The 23848-nt window shown below is 41.6% G+C and overlaps 1 protein-coding gene across 2 annotated transcripts in view; it reads right to left on the bottom strand.

Annotated features, from left to right (window-relative positions):
* The window catches only part of si:ch211-153b23.5 (glutamine amidotransferase-like class 1 domain-containing protein 3A, mitochondrial), a 108074-nt gene extending 84515 nt beyond the window's left edge, over positions 1–23559 (bottom strand). The window contains exons 1-3 of one of the 2 annotated variants that reach the window (XM_032528324.1): positions 23538–23558; positions 23054–23172; positions 22781–22808 (exon numbers count right to left, since the gene is read on the bottom strand). In XM_032528324.1, the coding sequence (XP_032384215.1) occupies positions 22781–22808; positions 23054–23161 (136 nt within the window). In that variant the 5' untranslated portion in view covers positions 23162–23172; positions 23538–23558. Of the gene's footprint in view, positions 1–22780; positions 22809–23053; positions 23173–23537 lie in introns of both variants that reach the window. The other variant, XM_032528327.1, reaches the window with a different exon arrangement.
* Between the last annotated feature and the right edge of the window lie 289 nt (positions 23560–23848).

The following is a 23848-nucleotide window of genomic DNA, read 5'->3' as shown; positions in this document are numbered from 1 at the left end:
ATTGATATATTTTACAGTTTTTGTGAAAAACCTGTTTAAGTACAGTGCACATTTTATGATTTTTCTGCATTTATAATGGGTGTGTATTGCGTGAGCTAGAGTGAGGAGTGATGTCATTAGAGCAGGGGTCTTCAACGTTTTCCAGGCCAAGGACCCCCAAACTGATGGCGAGATGGAGCGGAGACACCCTAATTGTATATATTGTATAAAATTGTGTTATATCAAACTGGTCCTATAGTGCCGTGTGTGCATTGATGACTGAAAGACATCTTCTGCCTCAATGTCTCAAATCTGTTTACTACAGTGTGTTGAATTCAAGTTAATGTGTATTTAAAGACATTTCAATTAGTGGAAAAAATTGCAGGGGGGGTGGGACTATAAAAAAAAGTCTAATCAACCAAAACTTTCGCAACCAACATGCAGTATCTCCGCGGACCCCCTAGGTGTCACGGACCCCCTGTTGAAGACCCCTGCATTAGAGTGAAGTGCTTTGAAAAAATGATCTTACTCCGTTCTCTATAACTTGCTCCCACGCCAACAATTCTAACTTGTCATGGACAATTTACACATCAAAACGTAGGTATTATTGTCTAGTTTCAGCCGATGTGATCATTTATGCGATATGAGTTATACTTTTCGCTCAGCGAGCTTTAAAATGACCAGAGTTCACAATCTTCCTCCATTCACTGCAATGTTAAAGATCGTCCACATTTCTGAGCAGAATGCAGAGCGAAGCCCTTTTTTAAATCGTTGATACGCCCACATTTTTAACTTTATCAACATTAATTTTACATCATTACGTTCACAAAGGCCTTCTGGTGCTCACGGTGAGGTTGTTTAATCAATATCACGTATTCATTTTGTGGAATGACCATTTGTTTGACAGCTTGTTCAGTATGTAAAGAGCTGGTGAGACCGCTCACAGCTGTGGTCGTGAACTGATTACAGATCAAAAGAGATGACATCACAGACATCAGAGGCTTCCTAGCTGTGTTTACAAACATGGCCACTGATAGTTTGTATCCAATAGCAACTATTTCATTCTCTGTCAATTGCTTTGCTGTCGTCTCCACACCTCATTTTAAAAGAGACAGTGAAAAAGAAATTTGAGCTGTGTCCCTGTGTGTGTGTGTGTGTGTGTGTGTTTGTGTGTGTGTCCCTGTGTGTATGTGTGTGTGTGTGTGTGTGTGTGTCCCTGTGTATGTGTGCGTGCGCACATGCCAAGAGTGCACACCCACGCAGACAGACAGACACACACTCACAGAGACACACACACACACAAAAACACACAGACACAGACACACACATAAACAAGGACACACACACAGACACACACAAACACACACACACACACAAACACAGACACACACACACACACACACACACAGACAGAGACACACACACACACAGACACACAGACATACACAGAGACACACACACACACAAGCAGAGACACACACACACAGACACACACACACAAGCAGAGACACACACACACAGACACACAGACACACACACAAACACAGATAGACACACACACACACAAACACAGATAGACACACACACACAGACACACACAAACACACAGACACACACACACACACACACAAAACACAGAGAGACACTCACAGACACACACACACACACACACACACAGACAGACACACAGAGACACACTCACAGCCACACACACACATGTGGGAAATTATACTCAGATATTGTGATTATTGTGGGAAATTATACTCAGATATTGTGATTATTGTGAGAAATTGTACTCAGGTATTGTGATCATATTTAGACACTGTGAATGAACTTATGCATAAGCAAATGAAACAAAGCTCATGTCAGACACTGAATGAAGGAGAAATGTGTTGTTGCTTGGCATCCAGGTGGGAGCGACATCTTGTTGTTAAGCATTACATCTTGCAAGAGAACAGCATACAGTAAGGCCAGAAAGCCACGTGTTCACTCACAATGGAGGGGAACAAAGGGGGAACAAAAGGGCAATTTCCACAGGAAACAACCCCCAACACACGCACGCACACAGACACAATCCTGAAGACTGAAACAGGTTGTCGCGCCCACCTAGCCAATAGAAATACTGTTGCTAAGGCGATATGATCTGCCCAGTGACGCTTTTAACCAATAGGGCTCCCTAAAGAGAACCCTTATAAGTCGGGTACGCCATTGTTAGAGTGCCTTTTTTGGAACCTCTGAATTAGTCATGTTCCATTTAGGACCGTGCACGTATTTCCCGGAATGCATTGCTCTGTTTTTATTAATAAATCATATACATAATCAAAGCTAGAGTGATTCCTTAGCTAATTGAGTCCCGACGTTTGGACCCTCCAAGTGGGATTCGCAACAAATTTGGTAGCAGAGGATGGTTTTCGAGTAGTGATTAAATTTAGGAATCCCACTGCATCAGGATTAGTAGTTGTTAAACTCCAGTCCAGATTCCACGGAAAGTCCACGTCTGAAGGAACGGGACGAAGGAGGCATTGTGTGCAAACCTCAGAAAGCTGGTCACGAGCGCTCTTACAAAAAAAGGTAAGCAGAACCTATTTGATTAAACTCTGCATATTGTATAATAGTATAAACTAAATTAAAGTGACCAGAACTACTGAGTGAGTACATAATGCAAAAAAAAAAAAATAGACAAAAAATTATTAAATGTTTTGTGGACATTGAGCAATGCATTCCGTTTTTCTGTTGAATGAGAGTGAAAAGTGCGTGAGTTGAAGCATCTGGGATGCATAGACGATTCCAATTTCTTGGAGCTGCGCTCTGTGAGAGGTTCGATAAACTTGTCAGTAGATTCGCTGCAGTAGTATACTGATGAGGGAAGGCCGCGGCGCATAGCGAGCCAGTGTTCGTCGTAGTGGCTTCATCCATAAGGTGGGCCAACGCGTGAAAGTGTGTGAGTGTGGAAACATAGAGAACAGAGTGTATATAATGCATTGCGTTGATGAATGAATGAGCGAGAGCGATTGAAGTGAAGAAATAAGATGATTCCATAATTCTTTGGAGCACGTGGTGTGAGTGATTCGATAAACCTGCAGTGTTACTGTTAAGGGGAAGGTCACGGTGCACAACGGGTCAGTGTTCGTCTTAGGGAGACTCGGCCCATAAGGCGGGTCTCAACGGATGTAGAGAGTGAGTGAGAGTAAAAAGAAAGAGATAAGAGAAGAATAAGAGATAAGAGAAGAATAAGAGATAAGAGAATTGTTGTTGAAAATGTAATGTATTTGTCAGAGATAAAATTGGAAAGTTTGGAAAAGAATGACTGTGTGAGTTCAAGTGGAGCGTTGACAATTGACCAAGCCTCTGGTCCGTCTGTGGTGCTGCCGCCGGAGGACACGTAAAAATACTGTTGGTGGATCTAGTTATAAGTTCGATAGGGTGCTTTGTCGGTTATAGAAAGTAGAGGGAATTTGGAGGGAAAAAGCAGAGGGAGGAGGAGCGGAGACAGCCTGCAGAGAGGGAAAAGAGAGAGGAGGAGTGGAGACGGGAGCGGAGGGAGAGTGAAGAAGGGAGGGGCTGTTTGATAAGAGTCAGTAAGAAGTGAAAGGGAGGGACAATGGCGACATCTTATGGAGAAAAGCTGGTAAGATGGAAAGACCGTAGTAAAATGGTTAAAAACTGAACTGATACCACGGTACGGCGTTCCAAGACGAATCAGATCAGATAATGGCACCCACTTTAACAACCAGTTGTTGAGAGAAGTTGAAGCTGCCTCGGGCATCACACACTCATTCGGGTCGGTATACATCCACAGTCCCAGGGACTGGTGGGGAGGGCCAACCAGACATTGAAGGCTAGGATAGCCAAGGTCTGCCATGGGAGCAAGATGAAGTGGGTGGAGGCCTTTCCCTTGGCACTCATGGCCATGAGAGCTGCAAAAGGGGGAGAGACGCACCTCCCCCCCACGAGATCTTGACTGGCAGACCAATGCCAGGTCCACCCAATGATGGAGGTCATATGCCATTATTGGATGTAAAACAGGTAGAAATGTCTGCCTATATGAATGAACTAACCTCTTTGGTCTCAGCCCTCTCTACCCAGGTGGAGAAAGCCTACAAGAAGCCAGCACCCACTCAGAACGAGAGGCAGACCATTAAGGTAGGAGACTGGGTCAGGGTTAAGGTCCACAAGAGGAAGTGGGCCAACCCCAGGTGGACTGGTCCGTACGAAGTGAAGGAGGTTACTTCACACTCGGTCCAGGTCAAAGGTAAATCAGGCGCACCTTGGCACCACCTGACACATTGTGCCCCGGCAGATCCTCCAACCCGCACTTTAGCGGACACACAATTTGATCCAAAAAATGCAGCGATTACTTAAGCGCTGCTTAGGAAGTCCAGACAGTCCTCAGTCTGGACAGAGGGCACCAAGCCTAAAAGAAATGGGGCTCGGGAGAAGAATAGTAGTGTTAAATTGTGTCACGCTGGGAATAGGGGCGGGACTGATAATGTGGGGAATAGAACCAAATTACAGGATAATATAACTGAATTAGAGGACAATGCCAAAACCGTGGATCTCGTATTACGTGCCAAATTGAGAAATAAAATAATAAAATGTAGTAGATAAACATGCTGTTCTCCACGGTCTTTTAATGCTCATACATACAGGGAGCAGCACACCCCATAAGGGACACTAGGACACAAGGTAAGGAAGACAGGGTTGAAAAAACATACAGAAAAGAGACAAAGACAGAGGGTGTTGTAAGAATGAGAGAAAGAAGGCTGAGATCTGGTAGATTGAAGGAAAAGAAATGTGAAATTTATGATTTCACAAGGAAAAAGTAAGAAATAGAAAGTTTAGTGCATTTTATGGAGGGACATAGCTGGTGAGAATTCAACACTAACTATTAATGACTCACTTTTCAGATTGGGCATAGTTGGTATATGTTTAAATGTATGTCTGTATGTCTTGTCTTGCTTTATTTGTTGTATGTCAGCAATTAGGAGATGGATCAAAATTATAGTAATATGTCCTGTCAGACCTTAGTGGTACTTGGGGAGGCTGAGAAAACTCCAACTAGGAAAAAGAGGGAAATAGTGTAACGTTTTAAGAAAAATAATTTAGATTTAAATGAGGGAACATTTGGTTTAAAAACAAAAACAAAGAGATAAAAGTAGTCAATCCAATGTGGGATCCATCTTATATAACAGAAGTTTTAAAGAAAATAATGGAGAATAACTAAAAGAGAAGTGCTTATGTAAACATCCTATGTTAACATGAGCTGAAGTGGAGGAAGGGGGATGCTCCCCTTTTGACCCTTCCACAGAGGGGGCTGTAAAAAAAAAAAAAAAAACACAGATAAGAAACCTCATTTAAAAAAAAGTAATTAACCAAAATGCCTCTGCAGGGCAAAAGGTAACTCAAGGGTTAAATTAAAAGAAAACAGATCTGATAAAACTAACAATAATGTTGTTGTAAGAAAGAGGAAGATGTAGGTGAAAAAAAAAAAAGAATCAAATCAAGTTAATGCATTGATCTAATATTCACATGAAAGTCATAATTGATTAAATTACTTAGTTGATTAATAGAAAATGGCTTTGATCATTTCCAGTTTTAAGAAAGGAAAAATATGAGGCTTCTTATTTTGTTACCTTTACAGTACTTTGTGATACTTTTCATGCTTGGGAAACATTTTAGGGGAATTGGGTTGGTAATAGAAATACAAAGATTTACAGTTTGGAATTGGGACTTTAAACTTGGAACAGTGAAATGATGAAATTTCTTACTATTAATATGACTGACCCTACTGTAGTAACGTTTTTGAAATTAATGTCATAGATTAAGACTTCTTTATGTTCTCATATCAGGTAACAAATTGGATAGATTGAACCACTAGGTGATAAGTTGGTTCTACTGTTACTAGGACTACAGGTCATAAAGAACACATTACACATTGATTAGTACAAATTTTTTGTTGCAACTTAAAAATAGAAAATTAAAGAAACATTCTTTTTGTTGTAGGTCATCTAAGTTTATTGGTTGAGATAAGATTGAAACCAGTCTAGGCTGATATGGGATTCCATTCTAGGTGTATTTGTTTGTATTATGATTTTTTATATGACAAATTGTTTAAACTATTGAATTGATGGGAAAGAAATGTTATTTGAGTGACATGAGTGACATACACTAAATGAGCATTGATAAAAGAGAAGATAATGTTTTTTGGAGTTCTGTTTTGTGCCACACAGTGCCTCGTTGTGTCAGAACCAGGTCCATCTCGCTCCTCCAGCTGCGGGATCAGTGACAAACTGGACCAGAAGACTGACAACAACCATCACAGCACCTCAGACCACAGCACAGCTAAAGACCACAAAAGTTCATGGTCTGGCTGTGATTCTTGGCCTAAAGTGACATGAAAGTGGACCAGGGCTAAACGTTTGATAGTGGTCTCAACATCTGTCAGTGTGCTGTGCTGCACCGCAGAGCAAGGAGTGGGGTCCACATGCTCTGGCTGGGGCCTTGCTGATGCTGAGGTGAAAGGGCTCTGCAGGGGTCAACCATGTGGCCTGCTACACCAAAAGACTGAGGTACGGACCAACAATCAGCAGATGGACTGATAAGGAGAAGGGGGGAGCGAGAGACCATCCTGGTTCTGGTACTTCAGATGCACACGTGAAAGGAGATTTGCCACTTACAGACTCACATTCTGAAAACACACATACGATACTGGGAACAACTAATACTTTAGAATTACTTATTCTAATTCCACAAAAGAAGGTACCTCAAAAATATAAGCAACCTGGAATGGGAAATTACATTTTGTAGGGTCTTGTGAATTTTGTATCATTTCATTAAATTTCCTGTCATAGTTTCAAGCAAGATCAGTGGCAACTATGTTAATACAGATGGATTAAACATAGTCCTCACATTTTCAATGAAGTGATAAAAGATGATTTGGTAGGGATAGATCCGGTATTGCAAAGTACTGTGATTTAATATGTAGACATTGATCTGTTCGCAGGATGAGTAAACATTTAGGTGGTAATCTCACAGAGTGAGATAAAAAAGGGGGAGTGCAAAACTCCATGCTTTATTCCGGGGTGCTCCATGATTAATGCTGGGACGTTTGTCATTTCATTGTGCTCACTGAGTAGGATTTCCATATAGGTGGTGTCACGAAAGCTGAGACCAAAAGAGGGAAATGTTGGAATTTAAAATGTTATATGTGCTTAAACATTGTGTGTGATTTGCATTATACATTCAAGTCAAAGGGTAAAAGCATTATTTCAGCATAAATGAAGACATGTGGGTCATGCGTTAAGTTTGTTGTCATAAGTATATAGTTTGTTGTTTGTTGTTTGTTACATTAAGATGTTTTGCAATACTTCTGTTTTATAATATAAGATTTTCTGTTACATTTTGTTATAATCCAGCTCTACAAATACTGTATATATATATATATATATATATATATATATATATATTATATAATATATTATAGTTTAATTTTAATCTTTAAAAAATAAATAATATTGTAATACGCTGTGCAAACAGTCAAGTTGTACTTTCAAACCACACACAACATTGACTTCTCTCTTTGTTATTTACTACTTTTCATACTTTGCATCCATATTTCAGCAACGCAGTGACACTTTGTTTGTTGATACTGTTGTATTTTTAGATTTTGGGGATGATTCCTACATTTGGTATTGCACATTATACTTACTTCATGGAAAATGTTAATACATTCATGTCTATTTCTTCTGTGTCATTTGTTTCATTGTTTCGGTGAAACTGCAGACAGGATGGCAACATCAGATGGGTTTCCAGACAGTTTCTATGGTGAACCAGGAGTGTTAGGCATGTTATCCAATGGGATAAGTGCATTCCTTGTACTTCTACAGAACTTCAACACAGCTCACACTGGCAATGCACCAGTCAGTGTGGAAAATATACTTGCAGGTAAACCTTTTAGTCAATCTGTGAAAATTGTATTATAAAACGATTGATGAATCAAATTGTCTTAGTCATTACTATTTCCATGTTGTTGTTTTTTTGTAGGTGTTCATCTCATTTTGTTTGGTGGTATATGCCAACTGGTGGCGGACTGTTTTCCCTTTTGGGAGATACATCATCTGAGTGGCACTGCTTCTTTGGGCTATGCTGCTCTTTGGGGCAGTTAGGTGCCACTCGAATCTACTTTGGTACCTTAGATGAAACTCCTGCAACAGCATCAATGCCACATCAGACGATGAACAATTTGTCCCTGTGCACTAACATGATGAGTACATGTCTCTCATGCCACCACAAAGATTCCAGTTAGCCATTTATTGCTGTCCATAAAAGAGTCAGCAATCGCTGGTCTGGTCCCTTATATCCTTCTGTCCTTTCTCCTAGCCTTCTGCTCTGCCACAGTTAATTACATCATGCCTTTGTTTTTGGGGGCCATCACAGCCACCTTAGTTTTTGAAGCAGTGGGTCTGATAGCAAACTCCTGGGCTCTTGTGCTTGCTGGGGTTATGGAGTTGCTCATTCTGATTTTTGCTATCTGTGGTTCAGCTGCACTGCTCGTAAAAGATCTGACTCAACGTCTAGTCCTCAAAGGCTTTGGTACCCCCCTTTTTAATGTTCTGCTGCTAGGGACCCCCAACTCAGCAAGTGTTCAGAGCACTAGCCAGGAGAAGAAGAAAAACACAAAATATGCAGAGCCAATGGCCTTGGGTTTCTTCTGTGACACTGTTGCCTCCTTCATCTTTGGTTTCCACAGCTTTGGGTACATGAAGTCCTTTTACTTAGGAGCTGCATGGGTCTCAATTATCACAGTTGCCCAGCTTTTGTCCAGTTACTATGCCCATCTGCGCCAAGACTGTTACCACACCACTAAGTTTGGTCTTCACGCCACATATTGGCTGATCAACGCTTGGGAAGAATTTGTGGTATCTTCTCTGGTTGTGGAGGACATTAATGTGGCCTCAGGTAGGGTAATAATGGTGGGAAATTGGTTCTTTGTGGTGGCAAGCGTGGTGCTCTGTGTGAGAAGCCTTAACACGGATGTCCTAGAGCTGCTCCACAACATGTTGTTTCTCCTCCTTACGCTCTCAACAATCCCCCAGATTCCTATCCAGGGATACTACATCTTCTTTGGTGTAGCATGCTCCCTGTTCACCGCAGCCTCCCTGTATGGCACTTTCTCGCGTCTCATCAACACCATAGCAGAGAAGTCTCTAATTCCTGTAGGACCACAGCCCATCTCCTCTTACCAGTTGATGAAGGCTTTGAAGTGCTGCAGGGCCGAAGAGGGGGACCAAGAACCACTACCTCAAACTGACCAGGGTTCAGACGCCCTGTTCTACCTTTCAAATGGGGTTGCAGCTCTCTCAGCTCTTCATGCAAGTTCATCCAGGACAAACTCCACCTTTCTTCATCTGACCATTCCTTGGGTCCTCATCTCTGGAGCCATCATCCAGGTGTATGTCAGCCGACTGCAGGTCACAGGAGGTGGCCGTTTTGGTTCCGTCATCTCATCCATCTATGTAGCAGTAGGGGCAACCGGGACCGGGTTTGGTTTCAGGTAGTCAAACCACATGTTTTTAAATGAAGACTGCCTGCTCAATTACAAAAAATTTGAATCCCAGTTTTTTTTTCTAGGTCGTTTTTCCCGCTTTCCCAGAGGAAGCTTACGGTTTTACAGCCGGGGCCATGCTTTTTGGGCTTAAAATGCTTTTCCTTATTGTTTGGGAAAGGTCAAGGGGGTTTTTAAAATAAAATTTTTTGTTAGTCTTTTTTGAGCTTTTTTTCTTTCCCTTCCCCTTTCTTTTTTAGCCCCCAACAACCTGGTTTTGCTGTTTCTAACAGCATCAGGGAGGTTGTTCGGGTCGTTTCCGTTTTCCACCGCGCAACTCCCTTATCCTAAAAAGTGTGGTAAAGCCTCTTCCGACCTTTTTGTTTTAAATAAAATAGAAAAAAATGAAAATCAATATTTTTAAAATTCTAACATCTTCTTTACAGTTGCCTGCTTTGCACTCCCCTTTCAATATTTTAATATGAGTTCTGGCTCATTTTGCTGCTCTTCTCACAAAACTGCTCCCTATGGCCCTCCCTTATGAAGGTCCCATTAAAACACCCCTTTTTGCTTCCTTTTAATTCTGCAGTGTCTGTCTATTTACATGACAACCATTTTTTAATTCCCCCCCCTGGGGCCTGTCTCAAGAAATAAAGCGGGAATCTCTCCGGTTTCCCCCTGCCCCTTGGCAAATTCCCGCTCACCGGGGCCCTTTTTGAGACGCTGGCCTTCTAAAGGGGAGGAGTGTGTGTATTCCCCAGACCGGGGTTACCCTGGCTGCCCCTCAAAATCCCAGCTTAAGAAAACTACAATATTAAAAAGGATAAAAAACATGCTGGATTGGTTTGGAATTTTATAACACGATTTTTTTTTTAAATTTCAACTTTTTTCTTAAAAACCCTGTTTTTGCCTCGTCAGGACGGCCAAAGAGAGGCCCTCTGCTTTCTCTCACGGGGACCGGGTGGCCGCCAAAGCCTCCCTCAGCCCTCTGCTCTGGGGTTTTGAGGAATGTGTACCGGCGGAAAGCTGCACTCACCCAAGGAGACGGCTTTTAAAACAGGTAAACTGTTCGTTTCCAAGTTTTTCAGTTCTTAATATTGATTATAAGTTTCCTCATTTTTATTTATCCTGTGTAGGAGTGGGACCGCGTATCCTGATGGACCAGGGCACCCAGACCGCGTTCCTAACACCGGTACGGGACCCTACTGACATCACCGGACCCCTTGCTATCACTCCCCAATCCCCCAGCGAGAGCCAAACACCCACCACCCATGGTCATCAGAAAGGTCTCTTCACAACCCTGACCACTAATACCTATCTCAAAAATATTGCTAATGTTCCCCTTCACCGACTCCCCCCTTTCATCCATCTCTTTTTTGCTGCATCGACGGGACAAAGTTAAAGGGGTCTGTGTGGGGAACCCAAAATGATTTGCTTCCCCCGGGTTTAAACTCCTAAAGTTTGAAAAGGTGAAATAACCCTATTCAATCAGAGATTTCTTGTGAATGAAAATTTTTATTGACATGTGCACAAAAAAAATGTACGAGTCTTGGTAAAAGACCCCCCCTTTAAAAAATATTCACACCCCCCCCTTGTTTTTTTCCTTTCCCCTGAAAAAAAGAGATCATAAACACCCCGGAATAACATTAATTTTGGGGGGAAATTACAACGGCTAGCAAGAGCCACCCAACAACGTAAATGGCTTTGTGGAAAAGGGAATAAGTATTCACAAAGCAGTTTCACAAAAAACAAGTGGTACTAAGCAAACACACACCCACTTTCAAGCACCGAATTTCCCTTCATTTGAACTTTTCTTTACTTTAAAGTCTTGTCAATGCGTCCCAAAAAAATTCTAATATTTAACTTATTTTAAAAAACCCAAAAAACCTAGCGCATTCCCCACTCTAAAATATTCCTCATGTTGCCTTGATATTCTGCCAAAAATATTTTGTTAATGTATCAAATTGGATGGCATCACATTTTCGCTTTAAACAAGTCTCCTAACTCTTCTCTTCCCACAAACCCAAACTCCGCACAAGCCCTAATTTAAAACCCTCACATGAAAAAATTATCCCCCCAAAAAAAAAACCCCCCCTTTTTTAAAAAAACCTAACCCCTTTTTTTCAGAGCTAAAACGGGTTTTGACCTATTTAAAAAATGCCCCAACTTTTTTTTAAACCCCAAAAACGGGGACTACTTTGTGTCTTGTGTCTGAACTATGGGCATGTATGTAATGGAAAAGAAATGTCCTTGAAGTTTAACTCTTTAAAAGAAAATCAAAACCCTTGTCCATTGAAGAAAATTATTTTCCTGACCTTCTAGACATCTGTAAAAGGAAGGAAATATTGTTGGGCCCCCCCCCCTCCCCCCCCCCTCAAAAACAAATGCCTTTTAAAATTTTTTCTGTTCAAACAATAAAAATAGGCTTACAGAATTACATTATTGGAAGTTACGTCACTGGGGGGATGTCTTTCCCCCCTTTAAAAACGGTTGTTATCACTGTAAACGGCCAGAAACCCACAGTAACTTTCCCCAAACAGCCCAAAACTCCTAAAAGGGGAAAATACCAAGACACCTCGTCGGTAGGTTTCTTTATCCGGTATATTTAATGTTTTTACAGAAAAAAGCTCCTTAAGTAGTCGGAAAAGATTTTTCCGAAAAACTCCCATTCAGAGCGTTTACTGGCATTAGTAGATAAGATTTCTAAAAGGAAGTTTTAGGTTTAATTTCCGCGGGTGTTTCTTCTGGTAACACCTTTGAGTCAGATAAAAGTTGATTAGCACCTATCATGTGGGAAAAAAACACCTGTATTGTTCACGTCTGCAGATTATGTAACCTAATCCTAATCTTTAATTGAATTTAAACAATTTAATCCACTAATCTTTGAATGGCCGCAAATGGATTTCCCTCATTAAATTTTCCTGATTTTAAGGGAATTTTTTATAAGTTTTCAAACTTTTAAAACATTACCCTTGAACCGGGGCCACAAGAGTTCCTTTCCTAACGTTTTTGTTAGTTGGGGGCAAATCCCATCCCTTTGGGGAAAAAGTATCTCAAGATTTTTCGTTCTTCAGAAATCCAAATTTGTCAAAACATTGGTTTTTTTTTCAATTTTAATGTCTTTTAGTATCAAATCTCCTCTTTCTCTTTTTTCCCTCTCCACTGCACAAAACAAAAAACCGCCCCAAAAAGGTTTTTTTATAAAAAAGCGTTTTTTGGGAAAGATGTTTTAAAATTTTAACTATGACGCAAAAAAGCCTCTTCATTCCAAAAAACACTTTAATACATTTTTGCATGGAATCAACAAGGATTTTCTTGAGACAAGCATTTACCACTAGGGGGTTTGGGCCTGAGAATTTTACGTCTCCCAAAGAAAAGGACTGGGCCCAAAAGGTTTAAAAAATGAATTTTAAACTGTTTTGCTGTAGCATAAAACATCGGGAAATTTTTAAAGGAAAAAGTTCTCACTTGGTTTGGCAACCCCCCAAACAGGGGAAAATTCCAACTTTTCAAAAACACAATCTTCCTGAAAAAAAAAAGTCCATGGGTTTTTCGGGCAGATTGGGAAAAAAAACTCATTTTGTTATTGTTTTTTTGTTAAAAAATGCTTGGTAAACTGGCATTTAATGCCCCCTTTTATTAAACTTTTTAAAAGCATAAAAATGAAAGGCAAATTTTTTCGTTTTGCTCGGTTTTTGTTCCTAATGTTTTTTTTAAAACGCATGGAGAAAAGGAACTTTAAAGGGGCAGGGAAAAAAAAATATTTCCTTTTTTAACAACCTAAAAAAGTAATAAAGGGAAAAAAATTTGAAAATAAAAAAAACTGTGATGCGACCGATGCAAACGGGCAATAAAAAATAAAACAAAGCCCCAAAATATAACATAAACAAAACTCCAGAATAATTCCCATAGCTCTGGCACTTAAAATATCATTTTTTAAAACTAACCTTTTTTTGGGACCAAAAAGGGGGAAAATTTACCCCATGATAATAATTTTTTGTTTTCAAAACTGCCCCAACCAAAAAACAACCATTTTTGGGGGTCCGCATTCAACTAAAAATGGCCAGTTGGGGCCAAACCACTTTTTATGATTATATTTAACCCAAAAAAATGAATTCTCCCAATTTTGAAAACTTATTTAAAAACGGGAAATGCGACACAAAATAAAAAATTCTTTTTTTCTCAGACTGCAAACCCCACCAGTTCCTTTTGTTACTCCCTAAGAAACTAAATCACTGGGCTAAAACCCCGTGGGTGGAAAAATAACACATTTAAATCAAATATTCTATTTGGGTTTTGGAAAAAAGGTTTTTTAAAACCGGGTTTAAAAATTTAACCCGCTGTTTTGAAAAAAAAAAATAATCTTGGTTCTAATCCACGTTAAATTTATTTACCAAAAAAAGTCGTCCAAAACCTGTAATTCCAGAGGGGTGCCTTCTTTGGCTCCTGCCCCGGGCCCCTGGTTTTTTATAACAAAAAAATTTTGTAGAACGTTACATTGTTTGCATTGGGTTTGTCACAGTGCAAGGGCCCCCCCTGTGCTCCTTTCAACGGGCTTTGCCTAAACTAAAATTTTAAAAAGGCTTTTTTCACTTAAAAAGGGAAAAATTACTCAATTTTTTAAGACTTCATAACTTTATCACAAAGACTTTGGAAATAATTTATTTTTTTATTTATTTCTATGCTTTGACGCTAACTCTCAGATGATTCCTCATTTTTTACTCTTAAAATCTTCTAATTCCCCACAGAAATTTGGGCAGAACTACTTTTTTATCCATATTTAAAAACAAAAGACTTTATGCCACATAAAAAATAAACTTTGGGTTTTTTAATCCAATTTTATTAAAGAAACCAAAAAACTGCTTTCAGGACTCGTAGTAAAGCTAACAGAAAGCGGTTTAAATATTCTTTTCACTGCTCTGACCGGCATTTGGATTTGATAAACAAAACACATTTTTGGAAAATCCATTTTTTTCTACTACCTTTGATGGGGGCCAGTAACCCTTTCCCAAAAACGGCTAGCCTGCTCCTTTTATGAGAACGCATGAATAACTGTTTTTTTATTTGGCGCTATAAATGATTTTTTAAATTTCATTTAAATGTTGGGGAAAAGAAGAGAATTTTTCTCTTGGGGTGGCGTTTAAGGCCTTTTCGGAACGGGGGCGCTGGGTTTTCGTCCCCGGCGGACCAAAAATTGATGGTGGACTGATTGGGGGAGGTCCCGTTCCCTCCGGGCCTGCCAAAGGGGCTCTTGAGCAAGGGACTGACCCCAACCTTGGGTGCCTTTCCATGGACCCCCTCCTCGCCTCCCATTTGTGCATGTATAGGCTTGAGTGTGGGTGTGTGTGTTGAAATGTTTAAAAACAACAAATTAAAAAAGTAAACTAAAAATCTCCTCAAAAAAAATCCTATATGTTCCCCAAAAAAAAGCGGGGAAAAATCGGTGCATAAAACTCGGCCATAATTAATGTTTCGTCTCCAGGAGCCAGATTCACATTCTGAAACCCCGGGCCCCATCTCATGGGAATTTACTTTTTAACACTTCAAATTAAAACCGTTCCCAAAGACACCCAAACCGCTCAGTTTTTATACCCAAAAAGTAACAAATAATAAAAGCATCTACCCAAATTAATAAAGAATATGTGGCTTGGGGGTGTTAATTTTTAATGGGTCTTCTACTGGCTAAAAACCTTGTGGCCGTACCATTTGGGGTCTAAACCTGCTTAAAAAACCAAACATAGTTGAAAATTTACCTCACGAAATTCTAAAAACAGACCTCGTATATAGGGTAAAATTTTCCAATCTACGTGCTCTGCTTTGGGTTCTTTTTCCCGTAAAAAAACATTTCATTTACAAAAAATTACTTTTTTTCTTTTCCCCTTCTTTTTTTTAAACCCTTTTTTTCTCTTTCCCCCACATTTCACTTTTGGGTTTTAGGGGGATTAAAAATGTAGATGTTTTAACATGCAGGTTTTTGAAAGTTTTTCGAAAAAAATTTTGCCCCATTTTCTTCAGGTAAAAGCTACAAAAAAAAGCCTAAAAACCAGCCGATCTTTGCAGGCTATCTCCATCTGGGGTTTTTTTCTCGCACAACATTTTTCAGCAGCCCTATGGGGGCTTTGCAAAACCAATTTGTTGGGTTTGGAAGAATGCCTTCAACCAAAACACTTTTTCTTTCCGCCAAAATTATGTGGAGTAACCAACCCCTTTTTAAAAAAACTGGAGGGGGTCTGGCAAAAACGAGACTCATTTTGGAGACCACCGTTTTGGGCCTTTGTGGGCTTTTAAAACTGTGGCCGAGGAAATTCAAACGTGGCCTCAAAGGCTGCCCCCTGAATTTTGGGCTACCTTTTTAAATGAAGGAGTAATTTTAATTCAAATTTATTTTTTTATAGTTCATTATAAACCCGGTTTCTCAAGACACTTTCAGATGATAGGCTAACCAACTCCGAAATTTCAAGGGGGCCAAAAGTTTTTAGATTTCTCCAAGCAAGCAACATGTACAGGGGGGAAAAAAACTTCCTTTTAGAGAACCTCGGACAGCCCCCTCTTGTAGGCGGTGTCGACGGGGCCCGGTTTTGGGGGTTTTGGAAAAAAAGATAAATAATATATTTGTAGCGTTCTTTTATATTCTGGATAGAGGCCTGTGCGGGTTCAGGCACGCAGGGTGTGGCTGGGCATCGCAAATGACAAAAACCGGCACCGCAGAAAAGGGCACGGGACCTGGCGACAGCTTTTTTACCAGATTAACAACCCGTTAAAAAGTTTCCAACAAATTTTTCAGGACCACATAGTAAAGGGATACAGAGTCAGTAATAAAACATAAAATATTCGTTTTTAGCTGCTCTACTCAGGCCTTTTTATTCCAAACAAAAACTTTAGTGAAACATCCTTTTTTGCTAGCTAGCTTTCGATGGTGCCGTAAGCCCCTAGTTGGGAAAAGGAGAGATGTAATTTTCCACCCCCTATTTGCAAGTACAGCCAAAAGTTTGGACAGACCTTCTCATTTAAAAGGGGTTGATCAAAAAAAATTTAAAATAATAAATCCTCTCCCTAAATTGAATAAAAGAAATGAAAAGGAAAGAAATGGAAATTGACATTGAAATTTAATTGAAATATGTGGCTTGGGCGTGTTAGTTTAAATGGAGATCTTCTACTGGAGCAAAAAACACTTGTGTGCACAGATGTTGCTTTTGGCACTAAACTCGGCTTAAAAAAAAAAAATGTAGTATTGAAAATGTAGCCATGTTAAGAACTTCTAAATCAGGACCTCGTAAGTATAGACTATGAGAATGCTGACTGTTCATATCCGCTGCTCTGCCTTAGGCTTCTGTATTCTGTAAACAAAACATGTAAAATTTACATAACATTACATTTCTTTCTTGCTAGCTTGATGTAAATATAAATATTTTGGCCCCAAATTGATGTCCTGTTGCAGTGTATCAATGTGTCCCATTAACGATCTACGGTCCCAATTCAGAGGCAGCAGACTTCAGAGGCTGCATTTGTAGACCGATTGCGTCACACTGGCGCAACAAAGGCTGTCCCGTTTCATTTAACTTCAAATGCGGTCCACAATTGGCCTCCTTTTACAGAATTTGGAGGATCCAACTGTTCAAACAGGCATCAAGCAGAAGCTCAGGCAAATGCAAACAGCTATTATTTCTTTTCTTTTTTTTACCATTTTCTTCTGCTATTTCATTATCTATTTCACTTCTGAGCATGTTGTAGATAGATAGATAGATAGATAGATATTTATTGATCCCAAAAAAATGGGAAATTACAGTGTTACAGCAGCACACAAAATATACATACATACAATATACATGAAATAATTATAATTATAAAAACAAAATAAGAATAAAATAAAGAATGTAGACACAAATATTAAGTATATACAAATGGGAAAAAAACAAAACAAAAATGTGCAGCTTTGTAAATATGACCCAGTCGGCCGGTTGCCCTTATTGTAGTATTGTGTGTCTCAGAGTCTCATCTACCCCCCAGGATGACGTGTTGAAGAGTTTTATTGTCTGAGGTAGGAATGATTTCCTGTAGCGGTCCGTGCGGCATTTAAACTGCGGAGCCTCTTTGAGAAGCTGGCTCCTCTGTTGGACCATGTGGGGTGGAGAGGGTGGTCAGGGTTATCCATGATAGATAACAGTTTGTTCAGCGACTCTCCTCTCCACCACGCTTCAATGTTCCTGTTTGCAGCCGATCACGGAGCCAGCCTTCCTGATCAGTTTGTTCAGTCTGTTTGTATCGCTGGCTCCGATGCTGCTGCCCCACATATGACGGAGGAGAACAGAGCACTGGCCACAACAGACTGGTAGAAGGTCTCCAACATCCTGCTGCACACGTTGAGGATCTCAGCTTCCTCAGGAAATAGAGTCTGCTCATCCCCTTCTTGTAAACAGCAGTGCTGTTGACCTTCCAGTTCAGCCTGCTGTCGATGTTGACAACCCAGGTATCTGTAATCCCCACCATGTCCACGTCACTTCCCAGAATGCATAGGCGCGGAGCCGTTCCCTTCCTCCTGAAGTCGATCACCACCTCTCTGGTCTTATCCACGTTCAGCAGCAGGCGGTTCTTACCAGACCACTCCACAAGTCACCCACCAGTGCCCTGTACTCCCCTCCTGTCCATCCCTTATACACCCAACAACTGCAGAGTCATCAGAAAAACTTCTGTAGGTGACATGACTCTGAGTTGTACTGGAAGTCTGAGGTGTATAAGGTGAACAGAAAAGGAGACAGCACAGTCCCCTGTGGGGCCCCCGTCCCACTCACCACCACATCAGACAGAACACGGTCCAGGCGGACGAACTGTGGTCTGTCTGTCAGGTAGTCAGTGATCCAGGAGACTATGGACGCACCGACACCCATCACCCGCAGCTTCTCACCAAGTAGCTGAGGCTGGATGGTGTTGAATGCACTGGAGAATCAAAAAATGTGATTCTTACAGTGCCGCCACCACCATCCAGGTGCAAATGAGCTCGCTGCAGAGTAGATGACAGCGTCATCCACTCCCAGTCGAGGCTGGTAGCAAACTGTAGAGGGTCCAGAGAAGAACTCACCTGCGGCCTCAGGTAGGCCAAGACCAGCCTCTCCAGCACCTTCATCACATGAGATGTGAGAGCCACTGGGCGGTATCCCTTAAGGCCAGATGGAGTCGACTTCTTGGGGACCGGGACAAGGCAGGACGTCTTCCACAACAGCGGCACCCTCTGCAGGCTCAGCTCAGGTTGAAGAGTACTGGAGAACACCAGACAGCTGCTGCGCAGGTCTTCAGGACCATGGGCTGATGCGTCCGGGCCAGCAGCCTTGCGCTGTGTAGCCTCTCCAGCTGTCTCTTCACCTGGCCATGTGTGAATGTAAAGCAGGGGGGGAGCTTGAAGTGTCAGTGGGGGGGGAAATGTGCTGTAGTGGTGGTGGGGGAGAGGGCTGACTGCAGGAGGCTGAGGGAGTGAGGAGGGGGTGTTGGAACAAATAGGGGGGGAGGAGGCAATGAGGGGTGTAGGGGGTTTGGTGGAGCGGTAGAAGGGACAGGGGATGGCTGTGAGCTAAACCTATTGAAGTAGAAGTTTAGCTCGTTTGCTCTCTCCTGGCTCCCTGCTGTTTGTCCTCTTCTCCTCCCACACCCGGTGATCTCTTTCATTCCTGTCCACACCTCCCTCATGTTGTTCTGCTGGAGACTGGCCTCCAGCTTCCTCCTGTAAGTGTTTTTACACCTCCCTCAGTTTATCCCGCAGTCGGTGCTGTACTTCCCTAAGCTCTTGTCTGTCCCATGACCTGAAAGCTGCTTCTTCTCCTTCAGAAGGACTTTCAGGTCACTGGTGATCCACGGCTTATGGTTGGGAAAACAGCGTACAGTCCGGAGGGCATGTGGTGTTCTCACAGAACTTAATGTATTCTGTGATACAGTCACCATGTTGTCGATGTCCTCCCCATATGGCTCACAGAGCACGCTCCAGTCTGTAGACTCCAAGCAGTCCGCAGTGCCTCCTCAGCCTCCTGAGTCCACCTCCTTACAGTCCTTTTGTGGACAGCTGCCGCAGGACACAAGGAACATACATGGGAGACAGCAAGACAAGATTGTGATCTGATTTGCCAAGGGGGGGAGGGCAGTGGCACTGTATGCATCCTTAGCATTTGCATACAGAGGTCCAAAGTTTTATTTTCTCTTGTGGGCAGTTAATATATTGTTTAAAGTCCGGGAGGGATTTATCCAGAGAAGCATGATTAAAATCCCCAGAGATAGTAATGAAGGCGTTGGGCTGCTGCGTCTGGAGTCGTGAGACCGTGGTGTTAATGACGTCAGCAGCTGCCTCCGCATCAGCAGACGGTGGGATGTACCCGCGATCATTATGGCGGACGTAAACTCCCTCGGTAAATAGTACGGACGGAACCCCACAGCCAGCAGTTCAATGTCCGGGCTACAGAAACGTTCCTTCACATTCACATGTCCCGGTTGCACCACCTTCACTCACATACAGTGCAACCCCCCCTCCATTCTTCTTACCGCTTTCTGTAACGTTTCTGTCCGCCCGAACGGTCAAAAGCCGGGTACCCGCCACACCATAGTCCGGGATGTGCGAGTGCAGCCATGTTTCAGTAAAACACAGTAAACTGCAATCACGGAACTCCTCTGGTTCTGATGAGCGCTGCTAGTTCGTCCGTCTTATTCCCCGAGACCGTACGTTCCCCATAATGATCGCTGGGACGGCAGGCCTGTGCTTTCTTCTTCTTTTCTCTTTACGTTTTATTCCTCCTCTGCAACCCCGACGTCTCCTTCGTAGTTCCTTCGGGACTTCATGTTTGGCCCCCGGCAGCAGCACAGGTCCACACAGCGCAATCAGCTGATCGCGTGTGTAAACAACGGCCCCGCTGCCTTGAGCGTAGCATGAAGTCACAAAACACGTCCAAAGTAAGAATAAAACTAAAATAAAAGTTCCGAAATGTACAGGCCCCATCCTTTTCACAGCTATACAACACTTAAAAACAAAAGAATAAATAAAATAAAGTGACTAAAAACACACAAAACACGAATGCAATCAGGAGCTGCTGCAACAGGCTGCCGCACGACACAGCGCCATCTTGCCATCCCTTGCCATTGTAGGTGAGAAATTAACAGTATATGTTGAAATTAGGCAGTGTTATGAAAATGTTTGGCTAAATAAAATCTTTCCTCTCTTTGAGACAATTGACCAAGTGGTAAAATTTTGGTGCAGTAGCAAATGTTTTGATCACTTATTAGCTGCACAATTAATAGGCAACAAGAATGGCACTTTAACGCAAACAGGAAATGCTCTGCAGACCAGACCGTCTCATTTCGGTAGTCTGTATCCTTGATGTTACACCTTTCAGGATTGCTCCGGTGCTGCAGGAAATTCCACTGGTTGCATGTAATTTCCGTTTCCTTCATCTTTCTTTGTGTTGGAATTTTAAATTTGGTGGATTAATGAGGACTATTGTTAACTGTTCCTCAGATCTCTGCAATCTGAGTTTTCTCTCGCACAACTGTTTTGCAGCCGCTCTGTGAGGAGCTTAGCACCGCCCATGACAATTCTGATTGGTTTAAAGAAATGCCATTCAACCAAAGCACCTTTTTCTCCCATCCCAAATGCTATGTGGAGTAGCCAGACCCAGACCCTTTCAGAAAGCATTGGAGGAGGGTCTGGCAAAGCGAGAATACATTTCGGAGACCACTCATTCGGCACGTGGGTTTTGAGACTGGGGCCCCGAGGTAAATTCAAGCTGGGCCCCCAAGGGCTGAGCCCCGATTGGGACATAGCTATTGAAAATGAAAAAGTTAACAATTCCCAAACACATTTTGCCAGGACCCCGGTGGGGGAAGGCTATGCAAAGAGGAGTTAAAAATTATTTTCACGCTCTGACTCAGGCATTGGTAACAAAAAAAAACATTTTTATGTAAAATATCCTTTTGTTTGCTATAGTTTTCAGGGGTGCCATAAATCCTCATATTTGGGGAAAAAATGAAGAATGTTTTTTCCCCATCTCCTATTATAGCATAAGCCAAAAAGAGCTGGAAATAATCTGCTGGCATAAAATCTCAAGACCACTAGGAGTCGCCCGGCTATTACAAGTTAATACGGGCCTGGTGGGTCCTAAGGTCATTTACCATTTTTTTGAAAAAGGTAAAGGGACAGTTTTAAAACCTTTGATTTCTGCACATCCCTTTAAATGCTTTTTTTGCCCTGTTTGGGTCTCCTTGACAGATCTTACGCCCCGGGAAGAAAAATTTAAACACAGTTCATGTAGGCCGTGAGGTGTAGTTGCCAGCGTTATATTGGTTTTATTGGGCAGGAAGAAGAAAGTGGTGCTCAATGCAGTACAAAGTAACAGTAAAAGTGAATATTGTTCCACAGTTTTAATGTTGCAATTTGAATTTTAATATTGAAAAAAAATTCAAAAGTGTAATTTGAAGTATCAGCCGAAACACAGCCTATATGCCATAACTTGCTATTGTACGCTTGTATGGGAAATCATAATTGGTTTTAAAGTCAACAAATACAAACATCCAGAATGCAATTAGAGACTTCCTAAGCCATTTTCGGTTTTTTTAACCGACTCCTTTCTCAAAAACCTAAAAGGGGAGCTGCACAAAAAGCCAGGGGGGCCACTTTTTTTGAACATAAACGGGCGCTTTTCCACATCCGGTGGTGTTTGCACCCCATTCCTTTAGCCCCTGCTGTTGAGATCGGCCACCTAAAGCCCAAAAAAAGAGAAGGAAGTTAAATTGAAAATTTAAAGTTTTATTTTTTTTCAAGACATCTGAGGGGAAAAAAAAACATTTTACACATTTTTACCTTTTGTCCTGTCCCAGTGAGCCACAGCCGGGCAGGATTTTGGCAGCGAGGATTGGGGGCATGCGCACTCCCCAGGGGTTTCCGGTTTGGAAACCCTTTGTTTAGCTTTTTAAAATGTGGCAGGATGGTGCACCTTATTCTTCACCCCCCAGTCACTCGGGTTTTTCCCCACACCAAACCCCCCAATGGACACCAGGATTGACAGATTATTAAAAAACTGGGGGTTGAAAAAAGGTGAAAAAGAGCAATAAAAAAAATGACATAAAAATATGAAAGTACAATAATGGCCGGGCAGACTTAACCGGGGATGAGAGGGGCAAAGCGAAACATCAAATTGGCAGATGGCCACGCACCCCTGCGATGCGAGCACTTTCCTGCAAAATGTTTTCTTTCCCATGGGTTTTCCCCCTCACGGATTTCAACAGATCGATCTGCTTTTGAGAAAACCCTCTGCACCTGAAATGAAGATAAAAAATTAGTTGTGTACAGAGGTAAGAACTTTGGGATCTTTCAGAGTTTTTATAAAGCCAAACTGATCTTTTTTGGTTGGTTTATAACATAAGCCTTGGGTTGCAAAAAAGGAAGAAAACATGACGTGAAAGCTAAAAAGACCTCTAAATGGAAATGGATCCAGTAGTTTGACATTAAATACCAAAGAATTAAATATAATATGTTAACTTATCATCTTTTTTTGCCCTTACTTTTGCTCCAGCCCGACTCAGATGGACGAGGATAGCGGAGGCCTCGTGGATCTCTGTGCCGTCATAGACTCCACAGCCTGAGAGAATAACTGCAACACGCTTTGCCATGGTTCCTATAAAACACACACATACAGCAAACACATTTATCTAAAGTGCGTATCCCCTTTTTGTTTCCTTATCAGACTTGAAAGGCACTGCTCCTGAGCCCTTTGCACGTCACATAGCCAGGGGGCAGGGGGTCACGGGGGCTGCGGCAGGAACACTGTTGCACCAGAAAAGAAAGGAACCCAAGGTTGGAGTCCCATGTAAGACCAAGCAAAAACATAATTGTAAATGATAGGTTTAATTATCATTTTCGCTTTAAAAATTGTCCTTGTGGATTTTTTACATACTGCTTTTTTCCCTTTAACTCAGTCATAAACCCTGTTTTTTGCAAAAATATTAGAGAAACATTTGGGATAGCAGTGTAGATATAGTTTATTGATAGGTCGTAGGCGCCTAGCTGGGTAGGGTCGTAGGGGTGGCGTGAACTCTAAAGCGGGCCTTATAGTCTGGGGTCTCTGTTCCCCCCACACATCTGTCCAAAGGTGACTACCCAGGTAGCTTAAACAAAAAATGCTGAATCATTCCCCCAGGAATTTATTTTTCAATTAAAAAAAAAAACTTTTTTAAAAAAACATTTTTCCTGGGTTTTATATTTAATCCTTTGTGTTTAACATTTGAGCAAACACTTTTAGCTAACCTTACATTCCTAACACATTTGCATGCACTAATTCTGGAGTATATTAGATCAAT

Source organism: Etheostoma spectabile, chromosome 10, assembly GCF_008692095.1.
Source record: "Etheostoma spectabile isolate EspeVRDwgs_2016 chromosome 10, UIUC_Espe_1.0, whole genome shotgun sequence".
NCBI classification, from domain to species: domain Eukaryota; kingdom Metazoa; phylum Chordata; class Actinopteri; order Perciformes; family Percidae; genus Etheostoma; species Etheostoma spectabile.
The sequence above is the reverse complement of the archived record's forward strand: the minus strand, read 5'-3'. Positions and strand labels throughout refer to the sequence as shown.